A 20,014-nucleotide genomic window follows, 5' to 3' on the forward strand; every position below is an offset into this window, starting at 1 on the left:
GTTGTATTTCTCACCCCCAACTCCCGGTCAGCCCCGTGTAAGTGTGCTTTAGGGCTCTGGCTACTGACACGTCTTATCGTTTGAGAAACCCACAACAATTTGTTGTCACTGAGACAGTTATTCTATCACCTGATGACCCCTCCCCAAGCAGGAAGGGGAATCAGAGGAAAAACAAGGAAACACAAGGGTTGAAATATAAACAGATTTAATAGAATAAGACTAAATAATCAACATTAATAATACTAAAGAACCAGTATTGATCCCGATACCGACATAAAACATACAAGGGTCATACCCAGCCCATTCCATCAGCAGGAGCCGTGCACTCCCCGCAGGGAGGGCCAATGTGGGACCCTGCGAGCGCTGCGGCTGCGGGAGGACGGGAAGGGCTCAGGGCTCCGGCACCGGGGCGAGGAGTGCTCAGGATGGCAGCCATCAAGGCAGAGAGAGAGAACTCCTCAGCAGACTTTCTGATTTATATTGAACGTGATGTTCATGCTATGAAATAACCCTGTTGGTAGCTTGGCTCAAGTGCCCGGATCTCGCTCCTCCTCATCCCCGCACCTGGCAAGGCTCGAACACACTGAGAGCTTGAATCCTGCATACGAGAACTGGCCATAAAGTAAATATTTTCACCAGTTCAGACACTAGTTTTCTAGAAGTGCAGTTTTCCCAATGATTAGAAGAGAAATCACTCCTGTGTTGCTCAAACGAGGACACGTTAGCAGGATGATTCTTTTTGTCCATCCTTTTCTGAAGAGGTGAAATAAATATCCTGCAGATAGATGCTTCTGTTTTCTCTGAAGGTTACCACCACGCACGGGGGCGCATCTAACGATCAGTCCGCCCTGATGTATGTGGAACTAATGCTATAATTAAGAAGAAACTACTGCTGAGCTGCGGTGCGTGTTTTTGAGAAGCAGGAAGCGTTTCTGAAGGAAGCTGTAGGCACACCTATTCTTGTTACAAATAACAACAATACAAAAATACCACTTGTTGGGCAGGTGCACATCCACAGTAATTTAACTTCCCTGCAGTAAATGTATTAAAAGCCTGCCCCAGGTAAATGAAATCCATAGTTTATAATCATATAAAAGCCAGACAGTGATTTGGCAGTACTTAATAGCCACGGTTCCCCCCCTTGCATTCCTAAAGAGCCTACTTACTATTCATTCAGTTAGATCAATGCTTGTCTCGGTTTAGGAATAAAATTTGAGAGTAGATGCTTATTCTAGTTGGAAAAAAAAAAAATCTATACTAAGAATGACCTAGATGTGTATCAACAGTGAGGTTTTCTGCCTGGTTCTATCAATACAGATGTATTTGTGGATGAAGATGCTTTATATCTCTGTCTGTTATGTGTGTTTTGACAGTTGAATCGAAGTGACAGCGACAGCTCGACACTAGCCAAAAAGTCTCTCTTTGTGAGAAATGCCACAGAACGGCGGAGCCTAAGAGTTAAACGGGTATGTGCTGTGTTACCTGCACGTGGTTTCAAACAAAGCACGGGGAGAGCAGGAGTAGCAAACATCTCAAACCATACGCTTTATTTCAAGTATTTCAGCAAAAGAGATGCAAGTACCACGTGTAGTCCTGTAGTTTCCGGTTGAAATGTCAACATGGTGGTCTCAGTCCTGCATCTTCCCCCACCACCAAAGCGTCTGCTCTTCTAGTTGTGGCTGAAGCCAGTAGCAGGACGCGGGTGCCCAGCAGCGTGGCATCTCCTGTTGAACTTTAGCTTGTTACCGGTAAAGAACTCAAATATTACATAGTGCCCCAAGGTGACTTACACTGCACAAAAGTCAATGCCGGCAACATATATCTCGAGCAAATTTTGGTGGAAATTTCAGGGATTCACATGTCCTTTTAAAGCGGGTTTACTCTTCTCCAAGAGTGTTTTAGCAAAATGATTGAAGGACGAGAGCAAGACCGTATTTCTCATGCGTGGATTTTATTCTTACGTGAGTTCAGAGAGATATCTTTTAATCTTGATTGTAACTAAAAACCACTTCTGCGGAAGGGTTGTTACCAGGTAGCAGGATTACATTTGGCATAAGAAAAAATCCGGAATAGTCTGAGATGGCTTCTCCTGCCTGACTTACTCATGCGAAAAGTCGCTGTGAGAGGGCAGTAAATAAATGTGAAATACACTAAAGAAATGCCTGTTTACAGAGTTCATAACATTATGTGTTTGCTTAGGCCTTGAAAAAGCAAATGTTAATAAACATAAATAATGTAGGGGAAATGTGTGTAGTTTTGGCCTCCTGGCCTTGCATTGTCCTGGGGATCAGAATGGGGGTTTTGTTTTTAACCTGTAAATGTATCGTTGTACACCTGGTTGGAGAAGCTTTTGCACTTAGTTTTAACCTCGTGACTGAAGAAAAATTCCAGAATAGATGAATTTTTGGACTTGGATCTCATCATAGCAGTTTTCTGCTAAAGAAAAACAAAGAAACTATTTGTGCTTTTCTGACTGTTTTATGTCAAACCCTACCCTGGCCTCTCTAGATAGTAACTTTTATTGTTGTGTCTCCCAAATGATTCAGCCTGTTTGCCAACCAATCATGCGGAGAGCTACGCAAGAGTGCCCCATACGCACTTCCCTGGACTTGGAGCTGGACCTCCAGGCATCACGCACGAGACAGAATCGTCTGAATGATGAGCTTCAGGCCTTGCGGGATCTCAAACAAAAGCTTGAGGAAATGAAAGGCAGAGGAGAGACAGACCTTCCCCTGTGTGTGCTAGAGGATGAACGATTCCAGAAACTCTTGAAACAAGCTGAAAAACAGGTATGAGCAGCATACAGATACTGTGTGAATGAATATGCGTGTGCCCCTACCTCTTTCTACAAATGCATTAAGGAATTTGGTCTATCATGTTAAACGTTTTTACAGAAGCTCACATTTGATTAATTACACCTCTGAACTACATAGTGTAAACAATATTTCTTTATTAGTCAATACTACAGCATTTAAACTTAGAATTTGAGGTAGTATTTTTTCTAGTGCCCTCTAAATACTTTTGTAGTTCAGAGTAGAATCTCTGTTGTTTGGAGCAATACTTGTGGTTGATGTAGTAAAATACTATAGACATCGACTTAAAAGTTCATTTAAAATTCTCCCGTCCCAGCCGTACTTCCACAGCCACGCGTGTGCTTTTTGTCCTTCAGCAGCAGTCGATCGGCAGGCTGCGCAGAACTTGCAGCCAAAAGATCTTGGTAACAGGTCGAGAGGGGCAATGACCATTACTTGTGGTGGTAGGGGCAGGTGGGAAAGGCAGTGCTTCCACTGTGGCTTATTTCCTTGTGCAGGATGTTCTAGTTTTGGCAAAAGAAAGCCAAATTCTGTTCTTTGTGTGATAATCTCTGAAACAATGCAAGTATATGTGCGCTGTCTCTAAACTGCCGTAAGATAAGATGGGATGCCCTTGTGTGGATGAAAGACAAGAAACAGGATAGAAGGAACGAGAGCCAACAGTGACAAGTTGGAACATGGAAAATTCCGGCAAGATAGATGAAAAAGTTGGATGTTATGGGGTTTTTGTTTTGTTTTGGGGAGGTTAGTTGTTTTTATAAATTGCGATACCGGTTGTTAAGGGAGGAAAAAAGCCAATCAAACCAAAAAACCCTCCAGCCTCCACAGGTGGAGACATTTAGAACCTAACTGGACAGGACCCTGAGCACCCAGCTCCAGCTTCACCTACTCTGAACAGGAGGTTGGAGTAAATGCCCTCTGGACCCCGCTTCCCGTCTGTGTCAGTCCATGTACATCAGTTTTCCATGAGAGGAGGTTGCTCGTGACATCCAGGAGGAATTTGTACTTTTCAGCTATTTATGGTTGATAGAGATTAGTGTTTTGGTGACACCAAGTTATATGGAGTAGTAAAAATGGAAAGCAGTTTCAGCAAGGTGCAGAGGACCTCCTAATACGTAAGCAATAGCTGTTGGTTTTGACGGTTTGTTTTGTTTTGTTAAAAGCTAAATGTCAGTAAATAGCCTTGTGTAGAGGAAGGAAGGGGTGATCCTAATATTTACATACCCAGAGCTGGGCTCCGAATTACATGTTGGGAATGAGATGCTCCAGACAGAAGAAAGAAAAACACCAGCAAAACCATCACGGCGATCAGCAGATGTCAAAAAGCAAATAAGACAGGAATTACTAAGAAAAGAAGTTGGAACAAAACAAATCATTGTTTTATGATATTGAATACATGTTATGCCTGTAAATTAAATATTCAGTTCTGGTTCCCCTTCTCAAAGTGGATAATAAAACGACAGAGGGTGGACGGGAATGGTCACACGAAGAGACAGCTTCCATGTTAGGAGCGGCTGTAAAACTGAAAGCTATGTAATATAAATTATATAAAAATATAAAAACTAGGTAACTGAAGGCTGTAAAATCATGAGTGAGGCGGAGGAGAGCAATTAATCATTGGCTTTTATAATACGGGAAGCAGGGAACTGAAGAGGTGGCAGGTTAAATACAAGCAAACGCAGCGTAACATTTAGAAACTGTAAAAATGTTTTCCACACAACACTGAGTGCTGCGAGTTTGCAGAGGTTCAAAAAGCAGTTTGATAAATTCATGGAAAAAAAAATCCATCCGAGGTCATTAACCATAATGGTATCACCTACTTGAAGAAGTCCTTGACCATCTGATAGTTTAGGAAACAAAACTTTTTCCCAGTATGTTCTCCCAGCTTTGTGTTTACGCCCTGTTCTGTCCGCTCTCTCTTCCTGTCTCTCTTCCCCTGGCATCTGCTGTTGGCTCCAGCGAGCGGAGTTCTAAAATGGCTATAAAATACAAGCGGAGCTTAGGCTGAGCATTGACAAGCGCTCTGAAAAACCCCGGGGCAAAATGGGATAAGACAGCACAACGCTGAAACATCGCACGGTGTAACTGCGTGGGTTTTTACCATGAGAATGCATTGCAGGGATTTGATCTTTCTAAGTTTTAACCCATAGAACCAGTTGCTTGTATAAAAACACAGCTACATTTATTTAGAAGTTCGTCTAATGCTGGATGCAGGATAGAAATGATAATTTTAAATTGTTTATTTAATTTAAAACTTCTCCCACTCTTAAAGCTATTCCCACTAGAATAGAGTACGCCTCCGCAACATTTAATATTATAAATCCTTTGGATTTGTGCTTTCTTATTTCAGCTGGCTCTTTTCAGGGCAGCATTGTCATGTTTTATATCTCTGGTATCAGTGATCAACACCGTGACGCGCACTGCCACGAGGAATAAGGGTAATAATGTATGTTCCTAAAATATATGCGGGCTGCGGCACCGCGTTTAAGTCCTTCTTTCCAAGCTAAAAGTAAGAAGAACAATCGCAGCCACTCCACCTCTTTGAAGAGAGCTTACAAAGTTTCTAGAAATATTTTTACCCTTAAAATCATTGCAGCCTTCCCCTGTGGAGCAAAACAACCCTGAGATCGCTGTACTCTGCTGTCAGCGTTTCCTCTTGGGTTGGCAAAACGCAGCAGCCTAGAGAACATTGTCATAGATTATTTTTTAGATCCTGCGGGCATTATAATGGCGCAGACTAATGCAGCAGCTGGAAGTGCCAGAGAAAGTGAGAGAGTCTCAAGTGAAAAATGAAACTGCAGATGTGGGGGATGTTGAAAAATCAGTGGCTGCTTCCTAGCACGCAGGAACTCTGCTTGAAGCCAAATCCACAGACTCCGCACCTTCCCTCCCCTCCCGACCGCACCTTCTGAAGTACAGCAAGTACGTAAAGCCCGCTCATACTGGCAGATCGGAAAACAGTAGGTAATTCTGTGCACCAGAAGCGTTTTCTCTTATTCAGGTGCATTTTTGTGAGAAATCAGGCAGCGTTTCAAAGTTTGGGTCTTAAATCTTCATAGAAGTAAGTTTTCAGACACCGAGTGTCCTCTGAAGTGCTTCCTCTTTGTGTACGTCCAATAAAGATTCCTGTGAATATCGGTAAAGATCATCTTTATTTCTTTTCAGTAGATCTTCTACGTAGAGGTGATCTGTAATTATGTCGTTAATGCCACAAATATGCCCTTGTTCCAGTGTTTTAGTGTTTAGCAGAGTTAACAGTTTTCCTTTAGATTCACTTTTATTCTTCTATACGAAAACCAACAAACCGGACAAGAATTAGTGTTTCGGCTGTAATTTTCATAGTGTTTATTCTTTGTTATCTCACCCTTAAGCTAAGTGCAGATGCAGTGATTCCTATCTGGCACTTATTTTTGGCAGGTAAGTGCCAGATTTTTGGCACTTAGTGAATGTATGGCCAATGTATTTGTGCTTTTCTGTATTTTATACAATGGAGGATCCACCGTCTTTATAATTCACGCAAGAAACATGACGTAAACATAAACCTGGTCATGTACGTACCTTCTCACATGCACCCTCTTAGGGACACTGGGCTGAAATCAGCGTTTCTCCGAGAGCATCCTGAAAAAAGAAAAGGATTAAAAAATGAAAAAGGAATACATGGTAATGGAAAGTATTAAAACAAAGAAGTCATCTGTGCTGTTAACCTGAGATGTAGGAGTCACAAGAATCTCATGTATAATTAGGGAAAAGATAAAATTAGAAAATTTTGAGGTTTTCTGTGTTTAGTGCTTTGATGATAAATATTAACTAGGGGAGCTGCTAAAACATATGGCCAGTGACATATGTAAGATTAATACACTTAGCAGTTGCAGATTGCAAATTTATGTTCACTAATTAATAAGGAAAACAGTATTTATAGGTTAATTTCATTTTAAAATCACAACTATTTGGGAAGTTAACAGCAGTAGAAGCTGACGGGATTTTGAGTGATTTTCTGAAAGGTCGGTGTTCTTTCCTGTAAAACACTCCCATAGAAAACTCTGGAGCGCGTTTCAGCAGACAGAGGGTACCGCTCTCCTGCTGTGAACAGATTTCTGTAAATACCCAGTGTGAAACTGGTCGTATGGACTAACCTTTTTGAATTAGTTGGTTTCGTTGTTTGGGACTCTACTGGGTTGAATTTGGAACTGGAGACAGGAACTCCTAAGTTATAAACTGATTTTGAAGATCGCCATCGCTGGCTTGGGCATGCGTTTTAATTTGAGGTAACACAACAGCATTTTCCAGTCCGAGTCCCTGAAGTTAAGCATCAAAAATTGGTAAAGACACATGTAATGGAGCCAGCAATACCGAGGCAGGGAAATACTGCGACTTACTGGTGGGTGTGCAGCTGCTCAGCAGCGTTCTCCTCAAGAAAGGTCCTTGATCTCTTGTTCCCGCTGGTGTTCTCTTCACTGGCCTTGGCTTTTACAGCCCTACAATGCAAATGGAAGAAGTGAGGCTCACGTGCAAAACAGGTGTCGTGTCGTGAGTAAAAGCACAAAAGTTCATGAACATTCACTTTGCTACCAAGGTCAACAAAACTTGAAAGTGTTTTTCGAGAGCAGGCCTGCTCTATTTTTTTCTTGTCTGTCATTTTAGAGTTGATACAGGCAACTTTCCTGAGAGCTTTCATTGGAAATAAAAGTATTTTACATGGAAAGAGAATCACTCTCTCCCGGTTCTAAAAAGGTATTTGGATAGACAACATTTGTTCATCCAAATTTAGGTATTGTCTACCTATAGCCCTAAGAAATAACTCATCAAAATTTATAACACCTCGCAGCCACCTGCGATGGCATGGGATTTGCTCTGTTTAATTTTTTAGGAAAAGCTCTGTTATCTGCTTTCATGCCCACGGCTTAGGCTTTTGATATCAGTCTTTTCTCTTGTTGACCCTCTGTATGGAGATTTTCATAGAATCATTTAGGTTGGAAAAGACCTTTAAGATCATCGAGACCAACCATAAACCTAACACTGCCGGGTGTTTTGCTTGACGCAGAAGAATTTGCCATTTCTTTGAAATGACCGGTTGTTCATTATTAGCAAAATACAATTATTTTTCCTGTTTACAGGCTGAACAGTCAAAAGAAGAAGAGAAACAAGGCTTAAGTGCTGAGAAGCTGATGAGGAAAGCTTCGAAGGACGTGTGCCGGTTACGGGAGCAGAGCCAGAAAGTGCCGCTGCAGGTGCAGTCATTCAGGTACGGCCTCTGCTGCTTTTCATGCTCGTTTTAGTGTAGCGAAACAACATGAAATATTTCTAAATGTAATCAGACATGCCCTGTAATATTAGTCAAAGTGCACGTGCCTTGGGATGGCGAGGAACACCATACGTTCATCGTGTACTTCAAAGCCGGAGTGTGGCATCTGCCGTGGGCGAGCGGGTGCGTGGCCACGGCCGTGGCTGGTCGGCAGCGGGATCTGCTCCGGTGATGGCAGGTGCCCCTCGAGGAGAAGAACAGTGCACGTCTCCTCAGGAAACTGATCAACCACTACTTGCGCCTTGCTCAGGACGTACTGTTCAAGAGGGATCTGGAATCCCTCCTCCTTTTGGTTGCAGGAACAGCAGTCGATTACATGAAGCAATTAATCAAGTGTTCTTGCTTAGCATAAGCCAGAACGAACACTTTCTATCTCAAACCTTAATTCTAACTGGTCTGAATTCCTAAATGGCTGGACAGCAAGTGGCAGGCTGGCAGCCCAAAGGCCACGCTTTAAAAAGGTGATCTTGCTCTGAGCTGCTGTTTCTGATGGGAACCCAAAGCTTTGCCAGTGGGAAACGTGGGTGAGTCTCCTGGACAGAGTTCCCTCCTGAGGCTGCCTTGTCCTCGCCCTGCTCCCTGGGCTCGTTACAGTGCTCTGGCCTCAAAGAGTGATCACACAAAGGCATTTCTGAAGCTCTCAAGAAGGATGACTCTTCTGAGCTTTCATTTTTAAGCCCCCAACACTTATCATCCGCTTCCCAGGCTGCGGGCAGACAAGCTTGTGTAAACCGGTTACGCTTCAATAATCTCTCACTTCGTAGGAGACAGAAACGGTAACAGCGGAGGGGAAGCGACTAGAGAATGGGTTGACAATTCTGCTTCTCTCCGTCTTGCCCAGACAATTACTTTTTTCCGCCCTCCCTTTTCCCAGGTCAGGACAGAATGTTTTACTTTGCCTTTTCATCCCCCCACTGAAATATCATCATAGGAAATTCAGTGACTAGATCAATATTTCAGTCTCATCATTGAAGTTATTAATGGGATATTGATTTTTATTTTCTTTTTCAAAATTGAAGCTGCTTTTTACATAAATCTGCCTAAGAGGAGAATTATGTCGGAATGCTGTGGCAACCACATTTGTTGTAAATAAATTCACTGGGTATTTTCCTCACCGTGTATTTTCCTACCCTATGTTTTAAAGAAGCGCTGTAACATTAGCAACTGTACCGCAGGTGACACTGGAGTCATGCCGTAAATAGTAAAATAATAACTTGTTTTCTTTTCTGATTTCAGGGAGAAGATAGCATACTTCACAAGAGCAAAGATCAGTATCCCAGCCCTTCCCGCTGATGATGTATAATTATGCATTTTCATTGCAGTGTTTTCCCACTTGCTCATCTCTTTTCAGATGAACTTTGTCGTTCCAGTGACCTGCTTTCAAAGATCTTCTACGTTACATTCACTATCGATGTGTTTATTTGTAAAATACAGTGAATTGAATTGTTGTATGCTTAAAAAAAATGGCGGAAAAACCCCAACAACCAGAAAACCAAAGTAGATTAATTTTGGTATACTGATGCTGATTTTGTACAGTTTGTATGTATGGCATGTGGTTTTATTTTGTAAAGACGGCACAAAGGAACAAAGGCAGTACTGAGCACGTGTCCTGTTGAACCGCACTGTGTTGAGAAATATTACGTTCAACAGAAGCTTGTTTATCTTTTCACTATTTTCCTGTGAGCAGACTGTGAAGATGGCTGGTTTTGCCATGCGATATTTTTTTTGTACAAGGGTGCGACTTTTATAGTTTAAAGTTAACCACGAGCGTCAGCTCCTTTCCAAAACATCGAGGCTGCCTCACAACAGCTGCTAATTAGATTCATCGCCCACATTGGAATTTTGTTTCTGAAAACAAATTTCTTCTGGTTTTGTTTTTGTTTTTTGATGCTTTGTAGGAAGAGAGTTCGGAGTTTAGTTTTGTGAATGTACAGTCCTTTAACCTGCACTAAAAGGTTTCTTGCGTCTGCGGGAGAGTGAGAAAGGCAAGGCAGACAAGTAACCCTAAAAAAAAAAACCTACTCTGAGACTACCAAAAGGGGCAGCTGCTTTCTGAACTGGAAGCTGAATCAAATTCATAATACCAACATTGCCATCAGAATAGTTATAGCCACTGTACACTTAAAAAGCAGAGTTTCTCTGTGTTAAGCTTTTGTCCTGGAGGCTGTCGTACCGCCAGCGAGGAACCGGTGACAGTGCTTGTTTGCTTTCCAGATATGAAGATGTTGCCTTTGAAGCGTTTGTGGCAGGAGAAGCATCTATCACACACCAAGTCAAATACCAGCAGTCTTGGTGGTAAGGTAAACCCTTTCTGAAAAGGAAAAGTTCGTGACTAGAAGTCTTCACATATCTCAGTACAATAAATCACTTCGGTAAAGATACACCGCTGGCCCTGTATGCAGTTGAGGGTGCAGAGGTTTAATAAACAGACGTGAACAGCATGGTTCAAATCTGTCTTGCGTGCAGCAGCCAGCCAGGAGCAGCAGCACCTGGGCTGGGGTCTGGAAGAAGTCCAGAAGGTTAGATGTCGGGGGTTCTGCAGGTGGGTGCTGTGTAAGGGGACGGTGCAGCTAATGGAATTATTTCATTTTCTGCTTCAGATGTTGCACTCGGATGTATTTAATTCGCCGATTAACATTTTCTTCCCCAAACAACAAGCCACATAGGCATGGACTTCATCTTTCAAAGAGGCTGCAGTTACTGGGTGAGAAGATGGAAGCAAATATAACCACGCTACGGCAGCAGCTGTCTCAAATGCAAAGTGACAATGCTGGGACGAGAGGTCTGTGTAACACCCAAGGGTTTTCTCAAGCACAAATCCATCAGTTCACTGAAACGTACAGCCAGGGACGCTATTTTGGGCAGGATGACTGACGGAACATCCTCTGTGAATGCCCCGTTTGTTGTTTGGTTCTTGCATTTGAGATAGTGTTCGTGTTTGAAAGGTCAATTTTAAAAAATACAAATCTGGAATTATTTAATGTAGAGGTGAAATGAAGGTTGACAGTTTCAACTTCTCCATTTGATTCTCTAAGTTGTTTGTAGAATGATGTTTAGAGGTGTACTTTATGATTTTTCTTTTATTTATTTACAGTCTTATTTATGTTCTGTTTAATATAGTTCAGTTCTGGCCATAAAATATTTGACATTAAGGATGCTATTGTGAAAAATATTTCGAGCTGTGAAAGTTCTTGCCAGATTAGCAGTTTCTCCTCCCGCGTTGAATAATTGCCTAAAAAAGTATTATCGTCTGATCTGTAAGCATGGGGTGAGGTCAAAATTAAAGTATTGTGGGCTTTAGCTTGCAAATCTCATTTAAAAATGAGAGACTTTACCAATTTGGAAAACGAGGAGCATGAATATGTTTAAATTAAACATATTTACAGGCAGCTTTTAACAAGTCTGGGTTTGGAGTTTTGGGGTTTTTTTACTAATTCAGATTATTCACACTTGAAACACGCAATAGAATAAGCTAAAATAATACACACAAATAACCCCCCATCAGTTGAAAATTATTAATATTACTCTTGAAGTGGGATTTACTCTGCACAGCAGGGTATAACGAGTGTAATTAGTTCTGTTTCCAGGTACCAACGTCACTGCAGCTCCATATATCAAAAATCTAAATATTACTGGTACAACAATATTAAGCCAAATGAGCAAAAGTTTAGCAGAAATTGTAACAGAACACAAATCAAATCTTTTTAAGATTTTTTTTTTTTTTTTTTACTGTTGCTATGTTTATACTGTATTAAATATCAAATGCTCAGGACTGAACTAAATATTTAATCAGGTTATATTCTGAATGTGTTTCTGTTCTAATTTTGTCTGTCAGAGTATGCAAATACATCACATAGATTAACTTGTCTCTGCACTTTCCATGTGTTTCAGTGATTGGAAAATACATTTTTTAACAAAGCTCTTTTCCAGACCGGTGTTTTATTTAATTCTTTTATTGCTGTTCTGTCTCTTTGTATGCTCTTGGCAGAAACAGATGGCTGCCGCAGCTTTGTCAATGTAAAATCATTGCAAGTTAGAGAAAGTTCACATCAATCCCTGACAAGTCTTGGGGTCGGTTAGATAGAAAGTGATTTTATGTATGTGGAAGTTAGTTCTTTACATTCATGAAGTAAAAACTGCGACAGCACTGAGTGTCGTCAACTCTGCACTGACAACATCCCGTTATTATTCAGAACTACAGACGTCCCTAGAGACTGTGCAGGGATGCAGTCAGTCATAGTCACACACACACACACACACACACACACACGATGGAGAGTCCTGTATTTCCATGATACTGTGTCTGAGGACATTGAATAAGACACTCATAAAAACACTGGTGTAAGTGATACAGGTGCGGGGAACTTCATTCAAAGTTGTACTGCATTAGGGTTTTGTTGAACTGGCACTGCAAACTGTCTCGGGACTTACACTGATACTGTTTTTGTAAAAAAGACATTGTTTAAAGCAGCCCCGGGAGGAGTTGTGCCATTTAAAAGACGGTCAACTCTCTGTGGATGCCTAGGGATCAGAAATTTTATACTCACTTATCCTTAAAAAAAAAAAAAAAAAAAAAAACACCAAAAAAAACCACATACACACACAAAAAAACCCCACCACAAACCCAAACCCTACAAACCCCAAATCTTCAGATCTCCACAGCTCACAATTAATGTAATTAAAATTGAAGGTAAGTAGGGATTAAAGGAACTACTTGGTAAGAAATGATCCCTCCCCCGATCTTGTAAACAGGAACCTCACTATCAGCAAACCTTTCTTACTGTAAGGCATGAGTAAGAAATCTGAAAACCTGGTATCTACCCTTTTCAAAGTCTTCTACTTCCAGTTTCCAGCTGTCGATGGGTGTCGTGCACATCTGCCATGGCATAGTGCTCCGGTAACTGCTGGTCAGATGAGGAGCAGATTGTGGAGAGGAGCAGAGAGCCTCCGAGAATTATAAAAAAGCCACCAAACCAGCCACTGTACAGCGCATCCCCTATTTCCCATCTGGGCACAATCTCTGGGATGTCTTCATCCCAAAATTCCTGGATTATCGTGTGGGCAACCCAGGACACGGGGACTAAGGCCAGGACTGCAGACATCCACAGGAGTATAACTCCAAGCAGTAAGAGCCGTTTCTTTAGCTTCTGCTCTGGTTCCTCCACCTTTAGGCAATCCAAACCAAGACTAGAGATCACAAGGCTCAGCAGTCCTAGTCCATTTGATGTAGATACTAAAATCCTGGAAATCCTGAATTCTAGAGGCAAATCTAGGAAAGAATCAAAATCTTTACACTGTGATCCTCCTACGTCTTGGACTATACAGGTTTGCCAGAGTCCCATGGTCCAAAGCTCCAGTACATTTAAGTCTAAGTTGAGATTTTTCCAGTCTGGTAAATAGTTACAGGTGCCGGTTAAAACCCATCCCAGTAGAGACAACAGAAATCCAACAAGCTGTAGCCTGTGGCGGTGCACCAAGTTCATTTCTAGCAGTCACAGAAGCGCTAAACTGCTCCGTTTTCGCAGGCTCTGTGGGGCTCAAGTCTTTGTCATACGGAACATGAGCAAAAGTTAAAACAATGCTTTATAAAGCAGGAAACACTCCTCCCCCTCCTGCTTTTGGAGCCCGGTTCCATGTGCAGCGTTTGGGGAACAAGGAGGCAGCGCCGTAAACCCGGAGCTGAAGGGTGGGGCCACAGCTGGGCTCACCTTTCAGGACTTCTGGTTTTGGGGTTTTTTTGGGGTTTTTTTGGTTTTTTTTTTTTTTTTTTTTTTTTTTTTAAGAAAAGCCTGTATTTTGCTTTCCATCACTCTGTTAAAGTATTACAGCGGTGCTGTTTATTAGTTTTGGCATCTCACAGCTTGTTTTAAAAATTAAGCTTTAACACCACAATGATGCATTTCTCCTTACAGCACATGAAACTGTCCGCTTTGCGGCCAGTTAAATATCATTTGCTTAAAAAAAAGGTTGCAGCAACGCATCCTGACCACAGAAGTGAACAGAGCTCAGGAGCCTTAGCCGGGATGCATAATGCCTCAGGACCTGCATCGGAAGAAATAGTGTAGGTCTTTTTACAGCGGCGTTTCTCAGCCTATTTTTTTTTTTTTGCATAAAGTAGGTAGGTGCCAGGAACACTCGGAATAACTTGCATGGGCAGCTTAAAGCGCGAGACTGGGAAAAACACAACTTCTCGGGTATGAAGCGCCCACCCCGTAACACCCCGAGCACAAAAAATGACACCTGCAAAGCTTGCCAGCATTTCAGAAACCTACGGTTTTCGTAGCACAAAGTACACAAAAAAGCCCAATTTACTGCAACGCGTGTATTTAGACTGTTTAGGATGTGAAAACGCTCGGGTTCGTACGTCACTCCATTAGGCAAGTGGAAAATTGCAACAGGGAGTCAAGCTTTGAGGCTCATTTAATTGGTTACATACGAAAAAAGAAGCACGTTTTGGTTAAAAGCCAAGCTGTAAGGGAACATGCATATTCATTTTCAGGATTTTACAGTGCAGTTGAGAAAGCAAAAGCACCTTTTTGGGGGGGCTGTTTTGGTTTTTTTTTTGGCGCAGTCTATGAAAACTTCAGCTGTGAAGCAAAGTTTTAAACAGTTCCGCAGGTGAGAAAACACACCACCTTCGAACACCAGTTCGGGAGAAAACAGACGTAAGTTTAGGGAATCGGCTAGGTAACAAAGAGTCCTTTGAAATCCCACTGGAACAAGCTTCTGGCTTGCACTAGGGTTTGAAAGAGATAGGGCAGTCTTTCTGTACTACTTAAATCCTTCCATTTTTAAGGCCTAGTTTCAGTTTCCAAGTGTTGACACCGATCCTGCTGTTCTGCTACTGCGTAATGGCCCACGGACGGATGGACTTCGGTGGAACAGATTGTGCAATTAAGTAGGGATCCTCCCAATATAAGACAAAATCCAGCAAACCAGCCAACAAATAACGCTTCCCCAAAATCCCACCTGGGAACAATATCTGGTATATTCTCATCCCAAAATTCCTGGACCGTGGAATGGGCAACCCAAGAAACTGGGGCAATAGCTGTAATCCCCGATATCCAGAAGAGCATTCCTCCAAACAGCAACAGCCGTTTCTTTTGTTCCTGTTGCCTTTCACCAATTTTCGAACAGTCCAACCCAAACCCCGAGAGCAAGAGGCCCAAAAGCCCCGATCCATTGGAAAAAACCATCAAAATCCTAGAAATCCTGAGCTCTGGAGGCAAAGCTAGGAAAGAATCGAAGTCCTTGCACTGCATTCCCCCTTCTTCCTGGACAACACAAGCTTGCCAGAGTCCCATGGTCCAGATCTCCAGTTCATTCAGTTCCAAGTTCAGATTCTTCCACTGGGGCAGGTAGGTGGTGAGACAGGAGAGGACCCAGCCCAAGAGAGAGAAGAGCAGGCCACTTAATTGCATCGTTGGCCGATAGACCAAGGCCATCCTAAGAGCGGAGGAGCCCTAAAAGCCGGAGGAGGAAGGGTCTCCCCAGCAGCTCCGTAACAACCGCTACCTTGAGCGATGGTGGAAGCTGTGATGATTTTAGTTCTCTGCTGCCCCAAATATAAGCCCTCGCCGTTAACCCTTTGTAAGCTCTGAAACATGTTTTTGTTCTTCGCGAATATAAAGTTTCACATAAAGGACGAAGGACTTCACTAAACCACGAGTTAGGCTTTCCGATAAGGATTTGATCTGTTACCTTCCAATTTGCTTGGTAAAATTATATCCCACTGCCTGATGATTACAAGCCTGAGGATGAACAAAGAGGGCTCTATGACCCCTCACCCTAAAACACAACAGAAATCTTTGTGCTTCAATACGGATTAATTAGATTTTAAGTGGTGATAAAAAGTCAGCTCTGTGTGCAACAGGACTTCATTGTAATAGCTAAATTTGAGATTTCAGGGATGTAAATCAAGGCCTTGTAAAGAAAGGTAGACTGTTTGCCTATAATCTTTATTCTTAGACTTCCTCAACATACATAATGGCTTATTTCCACTGCCCTGTTTTATGTCCCCAGCACTGTAAAAGACGCTTTGTAAAAGATCCTTACGTTTCACATTTTCTACATTCATTTCTTTTAAAATGGGCTTTGTTTTGACCGACTCTTAAGGGGAAAAGGAGACGGGTATGGTGAAAGTACCGTAGAAAATGAAATCCTAGACATCCCTCCACCATAATGAACCCGGGCAGATCATCAGCCGGCATAAACTTTACCTGCCCCAGGACTTTGGTGACACTGAGGTAGCAGCTTACAGCAGCGCAGAGTGTCCCCTTTCCTTGAGCCCACGTCCCAGATGGCACAGGCTGTATACGCTTCGTGTACAACAACTGACATTTGGCACTCAGTGCTCCCAGGAATGCCTAGTACCTTTCTGATCAAAGCAAGAGACCATTATGCCGTTACCCCGTTAGGAAACCCTGCTTTTCTCCTGCTCTCATGTCAGCGACGCCCGTGCCGGTCTGCGGGGTCAGCAAGGAGAAGGTCTGTCGGCTGTTCCCCTCCACAGGCGGCACAGCACGGAGCTGAGCCGTGAGGAGACAGGCACACGTGTGCGACCCAGAGATGCTTTCCAGTCTTTCTGTACTTCATTTCCTAGACGCAATAATGTACTCATCTGCATATTCTAATTCTCGGTTGCTCAAAGTGGGTTATCAGGTGATGGAAAAACCGTAACGCTGCTTTTGAAGGTTTCCAGAGTCCTGAAGGGTACCATTAAGGAATTTCACTGTGAGAAGATCCCTTCTTCCTTATTTCCGTATCGAGGCGTAATTCCTAACCCTTGTGTTTTCCCTGTCACAAGTTATGGAGAGCCAACACAAGGAAAGATGATCCATTTCCCTTTCACTTGTGTACCAAACCCAGTCCAACGGCTTACACCTGGTCAAGAAATTACCATGCACGAGAGCAGGAATCACTGAGGATATTACTGACAACACCGGGAACAAACTGATGCAAGCCGGGCTCTAACTTCGGCCATCCACTAGGCAAAAGAAGAATAAATCCCCCCAACCTTGTATTCCTTCAAACTCCAGATTGTAATTTCAGATTTGGCAGCGTCGTTTCTCTCCCCTGTCTGTGTTCAGAGCAAGAATGCTACGTTCTGGAAACCATCACAACATTCCCTGAGACACTCCATAATGTCATTTGAATAACTCTTCAGATAAACGGCTACACTTCAGGAGCGCCTCTGCTCGTTCAGGGGCTACACGCTTATTTGACTTTTAAATCACGCTTACTGCCAGACTAGCGCTGGAAGCCTGTTGTGCTTCTCCCGTCTGTGAACTTTTAACGTTTTCTTCTCTGCTCTTAATTCCAGCAGTCGGTACAGTGTGAGAGCACAGGATCGGGCGTGTGAAGTCCGGTCCTTCTGCTGATGTTGGCCACAGCTGGAGCAGCACGCCAGCCTTTACATGTCAGCAAGTGGAAGCATTCAGACTGCTGCATCAGTCACATCTGCCAATTAAGTTCTGCAACTTAATATTAACCATGCACTAACTTAGAGCAAGCAAAGCTTCCTCATACTGTCCTGTGCAAGGTTATAAAAGAATCCTTATTCTTCCAGTGGGAAAGAAAAATAATAGGTAGGACTTGCCTTGTCACCTGCATAGTAACAAGGTCTGAAATGCCTTTACTGGGAACTTACTGATGTTACGAAAATCTCAGCAAACCCATAAATGAAAACAGATTTTCTAGCTGAGACAGAGACATTAAGCTTCCATATCTCTTATTACAGACGATGCCCATGAATAATACAGCGCAGATCACCATCAGGTTCCTACAGTTCCAGTAATACTGTTTAAAGCATCGGAGATCACATCATTCACTCGAACAAACTCCAAGCATCATTTTGCAGACTGATCTTGGACTAGATGGAAGCGGAATGGGGATGGTCAGCATGCACGGCATTTTATGCAGGTAAGTGCATTAAATTTTTACTTCCCATAAAACCATTTCAGGCTGAACACAAAGATTCTGAATCTTACGGCAAGTAATACCTATTCTCCTTAAAAGCTTTAGCGCTGCACTAACTCTTCTGGGAACCTCCATGGCCAGAGAGAGAGACACTAATATTTTACCCCCTGCAAAGAGCATTAGGGGACTGTTGTCTGTACGCAGCGCTGCAGCCCACACAATTATCCAAATGGTTTATGTTCAGCCTAAGCGGAAAGAAATACCAGGTGCAGCACTTTGGGAGCTGATTAGGCAATTTAATCCCACAAAAGCAGTCAGTGTATTATGAAGAGACTGCCTCTTTCTATACTTTCAGTTCCTGAGTACAGCATAAGCACGTTCACGCTGTGGGCTCGTTCATTCTCCTCCAGCGGTCCAAGAGTGTCCTCATCCGTGAGGTACAATTGTCTCCAATAACATTCCTCAGGCACTACCATAATTTTTGCTAATCTGAAGATAGCCACAGAGTTCCCTAAATATTTTTCATCGCTCATTTAAACACCTAGCACTTTCGCGAATCGTCCAGAGCTCTCTCTCACCTTTAGATTCCCATCCTGTAGATACATATGCAAAAGATGGAAGTGAGAGCCAGTGCATAGATTGCCTATGACTGAATCTTAGTTATAGCCAGTGAAACACAGCTACTGCCAGAAGCTGGCAAGGCAGTGTCTTCAGCATCTTACTACAAGTGAGTTAATTCATTCAGCTTGGCAGTCTTTTGCTTTCCGCCTTATTGCTTGAACTGGAAGTTGTGGGAGTTAGCACTTTCTTACCCAGCTAAGGGCCCAGTTCTTCGTGGTGCTGGAGCATCTTTTGGCTTTGCATATCCAACGTGTCCTCCAGCGAAACCAATAGAAACACCCAGCAAAGAACGCACCCCATACTGCTATCCATATTGACTTCAGTCTGCGTTTAAATTAAACGTTGACAAAAATAATTCTTCGTATTGGCAAATGCTAAAGTTTCAGGGTCCATCACAGTGGAGAGAGGTTGACTCCTCCCTGAATAATTATCTGCGTGCCTCCAACCACCGAGAGCCATAAACCCTGCAACAGAACGATAGGAGGTACATTCTGACCTGCTAACGAGAAGGAGTGATCTGAATTTTATTTATTTATTACTAAAGTTATTATGGTTCTTCTTCTGTTTGATTTTCTCCTTGTTTCCCCCATGGAAATGACAGTACCACGGGAGACACAGCCTCCTACCGAGCTGGAAGGGCAGAGGTAGGGCTCAGTGTGAGAAGTCCAGTGAATCAAACAGACACAACATCCACAAATACTCCAGTGTACGGGGACAGGGGTTGTTATACGCCTGCCTGAACCCTAGCACGATCCATGGCAGCAATGCTTAATTATGGATACTTAGAGGCCATCACGAAAGCAGGGAAGAGCAGCAGCATGGAGAGGGACACGCTGGTGATGAAGATTATGACAACTTCCATTTTGGAAGGGGAAAAGAGCGTAACTTTCAAACACACACACAGAGTTAGCTCATGGTGTCATTACACTTTCAGAAAACATCTCACTCGGTATTTAGAGGTGATGATTTATGAGACTACGTTGTCTCTGTATTACATCTGAGGAGAGTGCCCCTCAGTGAATGCTAGGACGCTGCTAGAGCAAAGAAGTCACAAAACCAACAACTGAGTATTTTGTGGAGAAGCCGCAGCAGAAGGGGACAGTCCAGCAGAGACAAAACATCACAGAGGCCACATCACCTCTTCTGATCCACCCTCCCCGGCGCGGGCAGAGAATAAACCCCGGCAGAGCAGCTCCTGCTACTGGTTTCACCCCGCTGGTGCGCCAGGGCCGGCACGCAGAGGGCCAAGCAAAGCTGGGCTGAAGGCAACGGTGGAAGGTGAGGACTCAGCAAGCACTTGCCAACTCAGCACCTTCAGAAGAGCCAGGAAGGGGCTGCAGAACCTTCTCACCTGGGGAAA

At 43.0% G+C, this 20,014-nt stretch overlaps 3 protein-coding genes and 1 long non-coding RNA gene across 8 annotated transcripts in view; 1 reads left to right on the top strand and 3 right to left on the bottom strand.

The window, feature by feature from the left end:
* The window catches only part of WWC2 (WW and C2 domain containing 2), a 107,850-nt gene extending 95,184 nt beyond the window's left edge, over positions 1-12,666 (top strand). Inside the window, exons 20-23 of the mRNA XM_054202481.1 lie at positions 1,374-1,466; positions 2,547-2,789; positions 7,928-8,055; positions 9,352-12,666. Coding sequence (XP_054058456.1) covers positions 1,374-1,466; positions 2,547-2,789; positions 7,928-8,055; positions 9,352-9,418 — 531 coding nt within the window. The 3' untranslated portion in view covers positions 9,419-12,666. The remainder of the gene's footprint in view (positions 1-1,373; positions 1,467-2,546; positions 2,790-7,927; positions 8,056-9,351) is intronic.
* On the bottom strand, positions 518-14,834 carry LOC128909939 (claudin-22-like). Of its 4 annotated transcripts, none has more exons than XM_054202495.1 (5): positions 12,937-14,834; positions 7,190-7,288; positions 6,947-7,109; positions 6,372-6,431; positions 518-5,939 (listed from the first exon to the last, which is right to left on the bottom strand). In XM_054202495.1, the coding sequence occupies exon 1, from the start codon at positions 13,596-13,598 to the stop codon at positions 12,942-12,944; it is 657 nt and encodes a 218-aa protein (XP_054058470.1). In that variant the 5' UTR covers positions 13,599-14,834; the 3' UTR covers positions 518-5,939; positions 6,372-6,431; positions 6,947-7,109; positions 7,190-7,288; positions 12,937-12,941. The 4 variants fall into 4 exon arrangements, with proteins under 4 accessions (XP_054058470.1, XP_054058469.1, XP_054058466.1 ...); XM_054202494.1 differs by having other exon boundaries at positions 519-6,098; XM_054202493.1 differs by having other exon boundaries at positions 521-2,436; positions 4,038-6,431.
* The window catches only part of LOC128909942 (uncharacterized), a 51,573-nt gene continuing 39,533 nt past the window's right edge, over positions 7,975-20,014 (bottom strand). For both annotated transcript variants that reach the window (XR_008466561.1, XR_008466559.1), the window contains one exon: positions 7,975-8,299. This is a non-coding gene — a long non-coding RNA (uncharacterized LOC128909942). The remainder of the gene's footprint in view (positions 8,300-20,014) is intronic.
* On the bottom strand, positions 14,879-19,828 carry CLDN24 (claudin 24). The gene has a single exon (XM_054202496.1). The coding sequence runs from the start codon at positions 15,558-15,560 to the stop codon at positions 14,907-14,909; it is 654 nt and encodes a 217-aa protein (XP_054058471.1). The 5' UTR covers positions 15,561-19,828; the 3' UTR covers positions 14,879-14,906.

Source organism: Rissa tridactyla, chromosome 5, assembly GCF_028500815.1.
Source record: "Rissa tridactyla isolate bRisTri1 chromosome 5, bRisTri1.patW.cur.20221130, whole genome shotgun sequence".
NCBI classification, from domain to species: Eukaryota; Metazoa; Chordata; class Aves; order Charadriiformes; family Laridae; genus Rissa; species Rissa tridactyla.

What these genes read in the sequence shown, in the direction of transcription:
- LOC128909939 (XM_054202495.1), bottom strand. Translation starts at nt 13,598, where the DNA reads ATGAACTTGGTGCACCGCCACAGGCTACAGCTTGTTGGATTTCTGTTG.
- CLDN24 (XM_054202496.1), bottom strand. Translation starts at nt 15,560, where the DNA reads ATGGCCTTGGTCTATCGGCCAACGATGCAATTAAGTGGCCTGCTCTTC.